Source organism: Scleropages formosus, chromosome 7 (assembly GCF_900964775.1).
Source record: "Scleropages formosus chromosome 7, fSclFor1.1, whole genome shotgun sequence".
Lineage (NCBI taxonomy): Eukaryota > Metazoa > Chordata > Actinopteri > Osteoglossiformes > Osteoglossidae > Scleropages > Scleropages formosus.
The window spans coordinates 3,465,041-3,477,183 of NC_041812.1; the positions used below are offsets into that span (position 1 = coordinate 3,465,041).

A 12,143-nucleotide genomic window follows, 5' to 3' on the forward strand; every position below is an offset into this window, starting at 1 on the left:
CATTGTCTCGGTTGCCGGGTGATGGTGCCTTAGAGACGGCTTTGTGCCGCGGGGATGTCGCGGCCTGAAGCCACACAATGAAGCACTCTCATAAGCATTGTGTCCACTGTGCCGCAGCCCCAGGGCATGCTGGTCATCTTGCTCTTATAACAAACATTTCCCGTGAAGGAGGCAGCGCTGCCGCAGCGGCTATGAAATAAATGGCCCTCGAACAGGAGCAGGCCCGTTTCACCGTCTCTCTTCCCTTTTAGCTTTACAGTGTCAATTCTTCGTAGGAGATGAGGCCGGTAAAGCCGCTGGATGTTATCGTAACAAAAATATGGGCCGTAACAGTGCAGCATATTTATTTAAAGACCGAAGATTTTAGGTTCTAATTCTAGGTGATGCATTTGCTTTTTTATCCCTACAATAAATTAAATGTCCAGATTTATAAAATAGGTGATCCAGAAAAAAGGCATATTTGCATTGACCTTCTTCAGTTCATGTATAATTACATAGCTGTAAAGAGTCCCCCCGCCCAATTACAAATACATATATCACATTTATTTATTGTACTTAAATTCTGTTTATTTGTACCTTGTAAAAATGCACCTTATAATCAGCCGCCTCTAGTCGTTGGGCATTTCGATCAGCGTGAGTTCTGTTATGTGTTTTATACATGTGGTCTTATAAATTACTAATGACGTCTTTACTGGAAAAGGGAGGGGTCCTTTACTTGACGTAATGGCATTTAACGAAAATGTCCCGCAGTCTCTAAAAGCATCTGGCAGAGACTTGCAGAGCTGTGACATTTACACGATGTATTGATTTAAAAGCAATGGGGGGGTGTCTCCTGTACATTGAATCGGTGCTAAGGTCCTATTATGACCGATACAGCAGAAATTAGCCTCAGGGTTTCGTTCCGACAATGCGTAAAAAGGAGCGAAAGGACAAATAAATCAGATTGCGAAGAATGGGAGGACTACGCTTGATGCTAATTGGTTTATGTTTTATGGCTGACCTGTTTAAGAATTAGATGCCCAAAGTTAAGGACTGGGCATTTTACGATCCTTCTTACGGTAACTGGGTTTCCAGATGTTCCCTGGTTTAGAATGACTGCTTTTGGACCAGATATGATTATGAAAAAACATGCTTTACTGTGGTTCACCAGAAGACAATCGACTACATCTTTTTTTTTCCCCTTCTCTCTGTTCCCAGATCAATGAACTCAGCCATATTCAGATTCCCATTATGCTGATGCCAGATGATTTTAAAGCCTATTCCAAGATCAAAGTGGACAACCATCTCTTCAACAAGTGAGTACAACTGGAACAGCACCAAGCCTGCGGTATCTGAAGTCTTAAAAATGTAAAGATAAAACAATGATGGCAGATGATTATGATGATGATGATAATAGTTATTCTTACTATTATTAGTTGTTATAGCAATAATGATTATATGTTTATGAAAACATAATTACTCATAAAAATAACTGAATATACTTTATGGTAGATACTATACATCACAGAAATTAGTAGCTTCTTTATACTGAAAAAGAGTAAGGTGTTGGGGGGGGGTATCTAAGGGTGTCCTCAGTGGATGGAGACAGGGTTGATGTTCCTCACTAGCAAACAGAGTTTATTAAGATATAGAAAGTTGTATAAAACTGAAAGCATATGTTAAATATGGTTGTGCTGTACTTGGTATTGTATTATCCCACTTCTAACACCGTAGTGCCTTTCACAATAGAACTGTATGCACACGAGTTAACTTTTTTTTTTTTTTTTTTTTTTTAAGTAAAGCTCTTAAATGATTTCCAGTTAATGTGGATTATATAGATTCATACATAAATGAAGTATAAATAAAGGTAAATCTTATTCATTAACTTGTTGGATATTTTGCGGAAAGCTATATGTTAGTAACGTGATTTTTACCGTTTTAACAGGGAGAATATGCCAAGCCATTTTAAATTTAAAGAGTACTGCCCTCTTGTCTTTCGAAACTTAAGGGAACGGTTTTCCATCGATGACCAGGACTTTCAGGTATGTCTCCGAACCTGTGTTGTAGATCCTTGTGATGCTTTCCTGAATGGAAAACCTTAATTATAAAGTTTCACTTAAATAGATTTTTTTTCAGGCTGATGAAAATGAAATACAATACACACATAAAAAATAAAAACAATATTGAAAGGCAAGCTAATAAAAACATCAGTATTCTTGTGGTGCAAGAAGGAAAAAGAGAGGGGAAAACCTAGAAATGAGCCTGATGTTATCAAACTTCACTGTATTATTATTGTTATTATACATTAGTATTTTAAGAATGTGTAAAATTAATGGAAAATAGATCTATTATACAACATAGCATTTGTGTTTGTTTATATATCCTTATGGTTTACATAATACAGAGTAAGGGGATTTGCGACTTACAAGGAGGTTGTCGGCACAGAATCCTGTTGTAAATTGAGGACTATACAATGAAAATTATAGAAAATGGAAGTTTGGAACTAATAAACCCCGATTAACCCGCTCGTTGAAAAAATTTGTGACTTACAGTATGATGGTTGAAAAAAGACTGCAATTTTTGCTGTGCTCAAAACAGAATCTGTGTTCAGGGACAGCTGTATTACTGATGCTGCACATCCATTCATTCCAGTAAAATATCTTCCCTTTATTTAATTATTTGTGAAACTTAAAACAGAATAAATTAGCATTGATCTTAAATAATTGATTAAACTAAATTATTCAATCGACAGAGGCCTATGAACTTTTGACTACACATTCAGCCTGTTTGCTGATTAAACAAAATAATCTTTTTCCTTTCTGGGAATTTATTTGGTAAATATAAAATACTTGTATTATATACAGTAAAAATGTGGACAGTCTGAGTTCCTTTTAGACAGACCCTGGTATACGCTGGCTTGCCACCCTTCTTTGGGAGCGTGGTACTGTCCCCTCCACCCCAAGACTGCTATGTATTATGTGCATCTTTAAGATGGTTAATTCCCTCTATCCCCCCCTCCTCTAAGGGACTCAACCCGTTCTCTGACCCACTGCCTCTCCTACTGACCTCACCAGCTGTTCCCTGCGGATTACGTTTGCTTTCCCGGCCGAGCTTTGACTCTAGGGATGCGGCCGCTGCTGCGGTGGGCATCGGCAGGGTCCCGTGATCCGGGCTGCTGCTGTACTTCCCGCCCCACCTTGTTCTCTGCAGATGTCAGCTGGGATACAGCAGCAGGGAATTAGTAATGTCAGCTCGAGGGGAAGGGGGGGGGGGGGACGCAACTTTACAGCTACAGGGATTTGTTTGGTTCTTTCTGTCATCACTTGTTTGTTAGTATAGGCGGGGGCAGCGGAGTTCTTCGTTTAGAAATGACGGCAGCCGTGTCCGAGAGGCCTGCCAACTCAGACTGGGGATAAGCTGATGTAATTAGAGGCTTTGAAGGAAGATGGGAAGATGCATTTAAAAAAAAAAAAAAAAAAAAAAACGGCTCAAGCAATGTCTCCAAAAACACACGTTTTTCCTTATGGGTTGCAATGTGTCCGTAAGGAATGTGATTCACTTTAATGAGTGATTATGATGAAGTTGTTGCTTATTCAGTTTTCGTTTCTTCGGTATAGAAGTCCCTTTAGCTGTCCCTGTTTGTATGGACCTTACGTTTTTGACTTTTAAGAGGCGTTTCTGGTTTTGAAGAGGCGTACCAGCCACCATTAGACACAGAGGTCATGGATAGTGACAATGAAAGCCTTTACCCTCTTGTCCTTTGCCAGGCCACTTACGGGCGAAGAGTCTACGTTTACACCGTGCTAGATGCAGCGTTGAGGTTCTGCCTGTGGCTCCGAATCGGCTGCCTTACGATCCGTCTGCATAGCGAAATACATCCAGTCATCCGTCGGTAGCTGTTATTCCCAGCGAGTGCAGAGCTTGAGTGTGAAAGTAGGTGTCCAGGCATCAGTGTTCGCCCAAAACGGGTGACTCTGTCCACATGGGCTGTCGAAAAAATGAGAAGTTGCACAAACTGTCCCATTGTTAAACTTCCTTTTGTTCTGGCCACACACACACATACGCACACCCCACACGTTGTCTGAAACCACTTGTCCCAAGCGGGGTCGTGTTGAATCGGAGCCTAACCCCGCAACACAGGGTGCGAGGCTGGAGAGGGCGGGGACGCACCTAGGACGGGCCGCCAGTCCATCGTAGGGCACCTCAAGCAGGACTCGAACCCCAGACCCACCAGAGAGCAGGACCTGGCCAAACCCGCTGCACCACTGCACCCCCTTGTTCTGGCCACTCAAGCTATTTTTTTTCTTTCATCTGAGTCTTCATATATCTGGGCGGAAAAAAAAAAACAACTACATATCAAACTTCTCAATTGTGTTTTTGAAGAGTTTAACATCCAAGTCCCTTGTGAGGAGGTTCAGAAGCTGTCCTCTAGTTCTACCGAACCTACCAACATTGTGGAAATGAGTCAGTGTTTCTCTGTGTTATCAGAATAACGTGAATGCAGCAGAGGGCTTGTATATTTTACAAGGATTGTTCTGCTCCCTTTAAACTGATCTGTCAGTACTTCTGGCCCGGGGGGGGGGGGGGTCACTGAGGTTACTGGGGCAGTTTTATACATGGTATATTTCATAGAAATCCCATGGTTATCCACCACCGACTTTCTCAGATGTAACAGTTCATTCCTTTCTCTCTCTTTTGTTCTCTTTGGAGGATGTTGTGGAAATGCTCTCTGCGCTTGGCTCTGAAATCTCTTTCTGGGTCCTGTTTTTGCCCCAGGAAACCACAGGTGTTCTTGCTCAGTGATGAGGTGTATTCCCCAATAAGCAAATGGGCTCAATGTCTTTGAGCTACTTTACCCAGGTGGGCGTCTGCCTTCGTTCCCTATTGTTTATTTGGAACTCAAAGTTGAAAATGAAAATTTTTTTTTTCCCCCCTCGTCTGGCTCACCATCATCTGTAATCTGTGCTCTGTACAACAATGAGTCATCACTACAGTACGTGGGCAGCTGGACGTTCGCGCTGCCGGCTTTAATGTCGCTGGTGCAGAGATTTCATTGCATTAGGCGCCTAAGACCCTCCTGTGTATTTACACGTCTTTTTCGCCCACACGTGAAAACCCAGTCAAATCCCAGAATGAATCTTAAGTTGCCATGTTTCTTTATTAAAACCAAAACAAACGCTTGCCGAGTTCAACAGTAAGAGGCTTTTTTTTTTTTTTTTTTTTTTTTTTTTTGTGCGCGTTTAATTATTCACAAAGTACGTCCCCTTGATCAGCGTTTCCTTAACCTGCTTGGCTTAATGCAACAGCAAATTCTCGAAGTCAACCCAACCACCCACCCCACTCCCATCTGCAGTCTGTATGTTGGTGGTCTCTACATTTGCCCTGCTCGTTACCATGGTTTCTGCAAATTTTTGACTTTGAAATTTGCAGGCAACCTCCGTGGAATGTAACGGATACTCTTTCCTGCCACGAGATTGATCGCTGGCGTCGTTTCTCCGTTACGCTCGTGAAGCGTTGCTCGACCGCCGGCTAGCCTACGTTCGCCAACCTCAGCACGTAACCAAACACCTCTTATCTGGAGCTCCTTGCCGCTCCTGTGCTGTAAATTAAACTTGTTGTGCATTCAATACCAGGCTTGTGGTGTATGCAACACCACGGGAGTGTCGGAGAGCACGTGGATGGCTTAAAAAAAAAAATTAAAGTGTCCCATTTGTCTCTCGGCACCAAATGAACCAGTACCGGAGACAGCGGCTGGAGACTACGATCCTTTGTTCCTCCTTGCCCTCTTTGTTGTTTCAGCTTTTACACTGGTTTTACTGACAGCTGTATTGCGCTGCTTCTGCAGAGAATCGCCGCTTATGGGCCGTGTTTGACACCATTGTTTTGTCACTATGTTGTATGGCGCCTTTGACGGCACAGGATTAACGCTTCCGGCGCGTCGACTAGCTTTAATAACGTCTCGCTTGAAGAAATGCTTGAGAATGGCACGATGGTGCGATACGCCAACATTTCTTCAAGTATCTGAGTCGAAAAAAACCCCCGTACTATATGGTATTTAAAGGCTTTACTTAAAAGGCCCTTTCATTTAATTTTGTGTGTACAGCTGATGCGAAATTGGGCTCTCTCTTGAAGCCACGTCAACACTTGTCGTCAGCTTCGCGGTCCCCCGGCCGTACGAAGCTGGCCGCTCTCCCGGAACGCTTTGGTGTCGGCTACTTTCGGTGGAAACGGCTTCGCCGGCAGCAGCCGAGTTGCGCCACGCGGTGCCGATGGTGTCTGGGAATGACTGGCGGCGGGGAGATTCTGGGTTCCGGAAGGTCGGGGGGGCAGGCCGGCTGAGCGTCAGTTCCCGCTGTATCGAAAAGTGAGCGGTAGCTGTCCCCGCCGCTTTGTGTCGGGAAGTGCGGAGGTGTGCGTCAGCATGTGGGGGGCACGTTTCCTCCGATGGGCCTCTCTCATTAAGCCGGGGTGGAGTCCTCCTCCTCCTCAAAATGACCTTCTAAATATGATGGATATAAAAAACGACGGTCGTCTTCGTGATCAGTCGTATGGAAAATTAGCTGAATTCTGTAGCGTCTCTTAAACAGAAATGTTATCTAATTGCGACTTTCTAGCAAACTCGCGTGGCCTTTTGTCTGCGGATAACAATGGGCTCGCAAAACATGCTTGTGTAACCATCAGCAGTCTCGCGTGTGGGTTTTGTCATTTTGCGTTGAGCTCATTGTTTCCAGGGAGCTACTACACGGTGAAAATTACAGTGCCCTTTAAAGCCAAACGCAAAACAAGTCTTATTTTTTTCGTCATGTAGAACCGAATTGAAGCTGTTGAATGTGACATAATAAACAAGAACTGCAAAAAAAATGTTAGAAAATTCAAACATCGCTCACTTGCAGCCAGTCCTTGTATGTAACTCTTTGGAATTCGTCCAGCGTTGTGCAAGAAGTCAACTGTGCGCTTTTGCTCATCGAGGCTCAGAAATGGAACCCAAGAGGAAGTCTGGGGGTCTTTGCCTTCTGTTTCTCATTGATGGCATGAGCATGTCTGCAGAGGTTTGTCATCCAGCTCCCTCTTTCTCCTTCCCGCTGACAGAACTCCCTTACTCGGAGTGCGCCCATACCCAGCGACGCACAGGGTCGCAGCGGAGCGCGGTTCCATACCTCCTACGACAAGAGGTACGTTATCAAGATCATCACCAGCGAGGACGTGGCTGAGATGCACAACATCCTCAAGAAGTACCACCAGGTAGGGTTGCGTGTTCAAAAAAAAAAAAAAAACAAAGGACGGGATTCTTAAATCTTTAAATTTGAGGCTTCCGTATTGGGAGGACTAGAATACACCGACCCTCATGCAGTCATGTGAAAAAGAGGACCCTCTTTCAATCCAGTGCGTGTACATGTCACCAAGACATGTAAATATCAAAAAGAAAGTCAAAGTCAAGACCTCAGCACTGCTGAGATGCTGTGGCCAGACCCTCGAATATCAATGAACCGAAGCAATGTTGTAAAGAAGAGTTTGCTGGAATTCCTTCGGAAAATTGTGAGAGACTCATAAACTCATGCAGAAAACAATCACTTCAAGTTATTGCTGCTGAAAGCACTTCCGCATCGGGGTCTACTTAGTTTTTCACTCATGTCTTCTGTACGTTGGCTGATTTTTTTTTTTTTTTTTTTTTTTTTTTTTTTTTTTCCATTTTTAAGTAAATAGTCACAGTAGAATCTGTTGTCTTGTCACCTGAGATTAGATTTACCCACCAGATGATTTTATGTCCTGATAAATGAAGCCATAGAACCGAAAGAGGTTATTATTTCATTTTCACATGACTGTATATGAACATGTTTGATACCTTGGAATCAAATGTGGACGTCAGCTCACGACAACAGAGCTGTTGGTTAACGATATTGACCGAAAAGGGTTTCTGTGGTATCTTCTAGGTACTTTGCATTCTGTCGCTAATTATTAATCTATTTAAATGGGTAATACACCTTTTTTTTTTTTTTTTTTTTTTTAAATTGTATGTTGAGTTGTATCAAGAATAATAGAATTAAAATAATTTAATTGTTAACATATCAACAAGGAAAAAAGATAATTGAAGCTGATGAAGTGAAGTTAAAGTTCTTTGTGTGTGTGTGTGTGTGTGTATAGTTTATCGTGGAATGCCATGGCAACACGCTGCTCCCGCAGTTCCTCGGCATGTACCGCCTCACCGTGGACGGGGACGAGACCTATATGATTGTCACGCGCAATGTTTTCAGCCACCGCCTGTCTGTCTACAAGAAGTATGACCTCAAAGTGAGTGCCGAGCACTTCCGTGCTTTTGCTGCGCAGCGTGACTCCGTCGTCTTCGATGGTGGCGGTTCGTAGACCCGCAATCACCGTGGTCGTCTCTGGTTTTGTCTTTCAGGGTTCTACGGTGGCCAGAGAGGCAAGTGACAAGGAGAAGGTAAAGCCAAAAAGCTCCTTTTCAGATCTTCCTTCTCGGTTTGTTACGGGCAGCGTGGCGTAGTGAACTGCTCGATTGTTCGCTTAGTCGGGAAACGCGGATTCAACGTTAACAGCATCCGTGTGGATTTTCCGTGTTGCGTCTTGTGGAAAGAGTTTGTGTGATGCACCGTGGGTTTTGAAATGCAGTAGGGATAGAAGGATCTCAAAGAGCAGAGGAGTGTGTTTGCCCCACTGTCATTACCCAGAAAAGATGGGGGGGAAAAGATGAAATAGAATGATCATCTTCTCTCTCCATACTCATTTCAGTTTTTATGTTTTGCCCCACATCGTTCGCTGTCATCCATGTATTTTTTTTTTTCTTTGAATCCTTAATTCCTTGCTTCTGAGTGTGAGAAGCCCGCCTTGCTGCTCGCGTCTCCAGTCGCAGGTCTTGGTTTCCGCTTGCCTCGTGTGTGAGTGTGAGATTGTGTGAGCGCTCTTCCACATCTGCTCATTAGCCTTCGGAGGACGGAGTTGAGACCAGCAGACTGTGAGCGCGACGCGAGTTCGTGGCACCTCTTCGGGGCGTTCGGAGCAGAAAGAGGTGATCGTGGAGGCAAATGTAGGAACGATAAATGTGAGCATCATCTCTGAATGTCCTCCTATACTTTGTGTTGCTGTTTTGTACCGAATCATCCTTTTCTGCGCTCTGTGGAAGGGTCTCGAACGCTTCCTCCCCGTTGGCTGTACAGTCTGTTGCACATCCTTCGAATCGCAGCTTCCATTATGAAGACGTAATGACGACTGAAAATGCAGCCATTGCTGGGTGGGGGTGGGGGGGACACTTCCAGTTCAGTTTTATTCAACTAGTTGTAAAAGTGAGGAGGGTCAAATAGCATCAGTACTTCTGTAGGCAGCTTTAAAATAGACTTGGTTATGGACTAAGGTTGCGTTCAGATAGTAGATTCGCAGATGTTTCTGCCTTCATCAGGAAGCGGGGGATTTTATTAGTTCTAGCTTTCAGCACGACAAGCAGGAGACCACTTGACTAGAGCCTCCGCGATACTTTTTAAGCCGAATATGGACACGGAAAGCTGTGATGTCGATGGCAACGCTTTAAAGCCATTAATTTTACTGTGATCCTGGGCCTGGAAACGCCAAGTCGTGACAAGCGGGGTGAAGTCATCTAGCCGGCGTTTTCGCAGCTGTCGTTACCGTTCGCGCCGATGGGTTTGAGTAGAGAAGGTCGTTGCGAAGACGATGTGCTGCAGCGTGGTAAATCTGCTTTATTCTCTCTCTATGAGTCAGAAGGGCACCGCGGCACCTAAAGCCCGTTGTTTGCGGTCTGTGTCGGCGTGAGCCGACAACGGCACTACGTTTCTTTCGGCTTCAAAACAGTAGAGAAGGAGAAGAAGCGAAAGGCCGGGTTCATGCTTTCGCGCTCGACCGGTTGCAGGCGGGGCTGCCGCTCCATAGATGGAGGGGGGGGGGGGGGGGGGAGGTGACGTGAAGCGCGGGGCCCTGGCATCTCTGCCTCCTCCACCCCCCCCGGGAGCAGCCGGCACGGGTGGCAGCAGGTGGCGGGAGGTGAGAGGTCTCCTGCGCTAATCCTGTTGTGCGGCAGAAGCAGATCGCTCTGGCTCCGTTTGGGCGCTTCTTAATCCCCCCGTCCCGGTCTGGCCCAGGACACTCAACCCCTCCTACAGCATGTCACAGATCAGAAGACGCGCTAAGGCACGATGTCAGCCGCACCATGTGACTTTGGGGGGGCCCCGCCCACGCTGGGTCCGCGACGCTTGACACGCAGGAAAGATTAACCGATTAATTAAAACCGCTTTCTTGCTCCGCTGCCTAGAGACCGAGCTTCTCGCACAACCAAAACGGCGTCAGGCCCTCGAAGTTGCCAAGCGCTTGCGTGGGAATCGCTCACCTCCAGAAGCTGCCTTGAGTCGAATGTTAATTTCTCTCCTCCGAATGTGTGAATTTTCTTAACTGTGCACATGAGCCAGTCCCAGAAGGACAGTCCTGTTGACACGACCCAACTCTTCCGAACGAAACTGGTTTTTCTTTTTTTTTTTTTTTTCTTTTTTTCGATTACTATTTGCAACTGATCATTATTTGTGTGCCTGTTTTATTTAATTATAAACTAAAAAAGACGGGTAACTCATTCTCTAGTATGATTGGTGAGGGAGGAACGTGATTTCGGTAAACATCTGGCCGCGCGTTAACTTCCACGGAAGTTTCCTTGTAAGAGATGACGTTCCCTGCTCTTCTTTGCTCGGCACCAAACGCCCAGTTCTCAAAAGTAGCTGGTTCTCCGTGTCATTTGTGGCCCTCGCTGCACCGGGGTAACGTCACGGCATAGTCACGGCTGTCCGTTCCCATAACAACGAGGCCGCGATGGGCCCGAGTCTTGTGTTACCATAACAGCCACTTCATGCACAAATGAGCTTAATTACTGGAGTCGGCCTGCTTTTTATTGCTGCTTTTATTTTGTCGGCTTTCTCTTCTGTTAGCTTTAGAGAATTCATTTACGGTGGTGTGTGTGTGTGTGTGTGTGTCCCCCCTCCCCCCGTATCCGCAGGTTCGCTTTCCGCGGTTCTTTACCTGCGGTCAACCGCAGTCTGAAAATATTAAATGGAAAATTCCAGAAATAATTCATAAGTTTTAAATTGTGTTCCGTTCCGAGTACCAGGATGAAATCTCGCGACGCCCCGGGCCGCGAGTCATCCCTTTGTCCAGCGTATCCGCGCTGTATAGGCCTGCGCTACCCACCCGTTACTCACTTAGTAGCGTCTCGGTTATCAGATCGACTGTCGCGGTATCGCAGTGCTTGTGTTCAAGTAACCATTTTTGATTTATTTAATATAAATAAAAACTTTCTTTTAAAAAAATCAATACTAATGAGGACCTGAGCATCGGTCCTTAGTTTTCTTTCTTCCTCTTCTCTATAGGAAAAAAACATGGTGTGTGTGTGTATATATAGGGTTTGGTACCATCCGCGGTTTCAGGCATCCGCTGGGGGTCTTGGAACATATCCCCGTGGATAAGGGGGCGCTGCTGTGTGTGGGGTGGGGGGTGCATCTGTTGAACGTTGTGCATTTCTCAATGGGAGTGAAGCCATATTGTGAGATCGATATCGAGATACGGATACCGGTTTGGTGGCGTCGGGCAGACGTAAGCGAAGAAGCCGAACCGCTCGAGTCGCGCGGTGGCGTTTGGTTCGGAAAAGCCCCATCTGCGGATGTGAGCTTTTGGAGGCGACGGTCCGCCTCGTCGCAGTGGATACAGTCATTTTCTCTCCCTCATGAAGCAAAGTTTTCTGAGTGGTCCTCTCCGGACATGTTTTTGTGTCATACATCCGTATGTATGAGCATGAGATCCGAATGCATGCACGTATCTGCTCGCTTCAGTTTAGTCGTTCAACAAATTTACACCGAAAACGTAGCCCGTAAAATGAATGTCCGTTTATTTCGAATCGCACGTAACAGCCGAAGGGACCGACCTGAAGCGAACGGATATATTGTGTATGTGTTTCGCATACATACGTGGGTTTGCTTGCGCATTTATTTTGGACGAGTCTCCTGTCATGTATTTGCACGATTTGCAAATAACTCATTCATGCACACAATAAATCTTACAGGAGGCAATAACTAGAAATACACTGACTTTAAAGGTTTCTTCTGCAGCATCTGCAAGCCTCCATAAGTAATTGAGCCCGAATCAATTACTGTGGCTCGTCT

At 45.2% G+C, this 12,143-nt stretch overlaps 1 protein-coding gene across 3 annotated transcripts in view; it reads left to right on the forward strand.

Annotated features, from left to right (window-relative positions):
* LOC108927992 (phosphatidylinositol 5-phosphate 4-kinase type-2 alpha) overlaps positions 1 to 12,143 on the forward strand; it is a 48,960-nt gene that overhangs the window by 25,340 nt on the left and 11,477 nt on the right. For all 3 annotated transcript variants that reach the window (XM_029253279.1, XM_029253280.1, XM_029253281.1), the window contains exons 2-6: positions 1,198 to 1,295; positions 1,925 to 2,021; positions 7,069 to 7,221; positions 8,122 to 8,268; positions 8,381 to 8,419. In XM_029253279.1, coding sequence (XP_029109112.1) covers positions 1,198 to 1,295; positions 1,925 to 2,021; positions 7,069 to 7,221; positions 8,122 to 8,268; positions 8,381 to 8,419 — 534 coding nt within the window. The remainder of the gene's footprint in view (positions 1 to 1,197; positions 1,296 to 1,924; positions 2,022 to 7,068; positions 7,222 to 8,121; positions 8,269 to 8,380; positions 8,420 to 12,143) is intronic.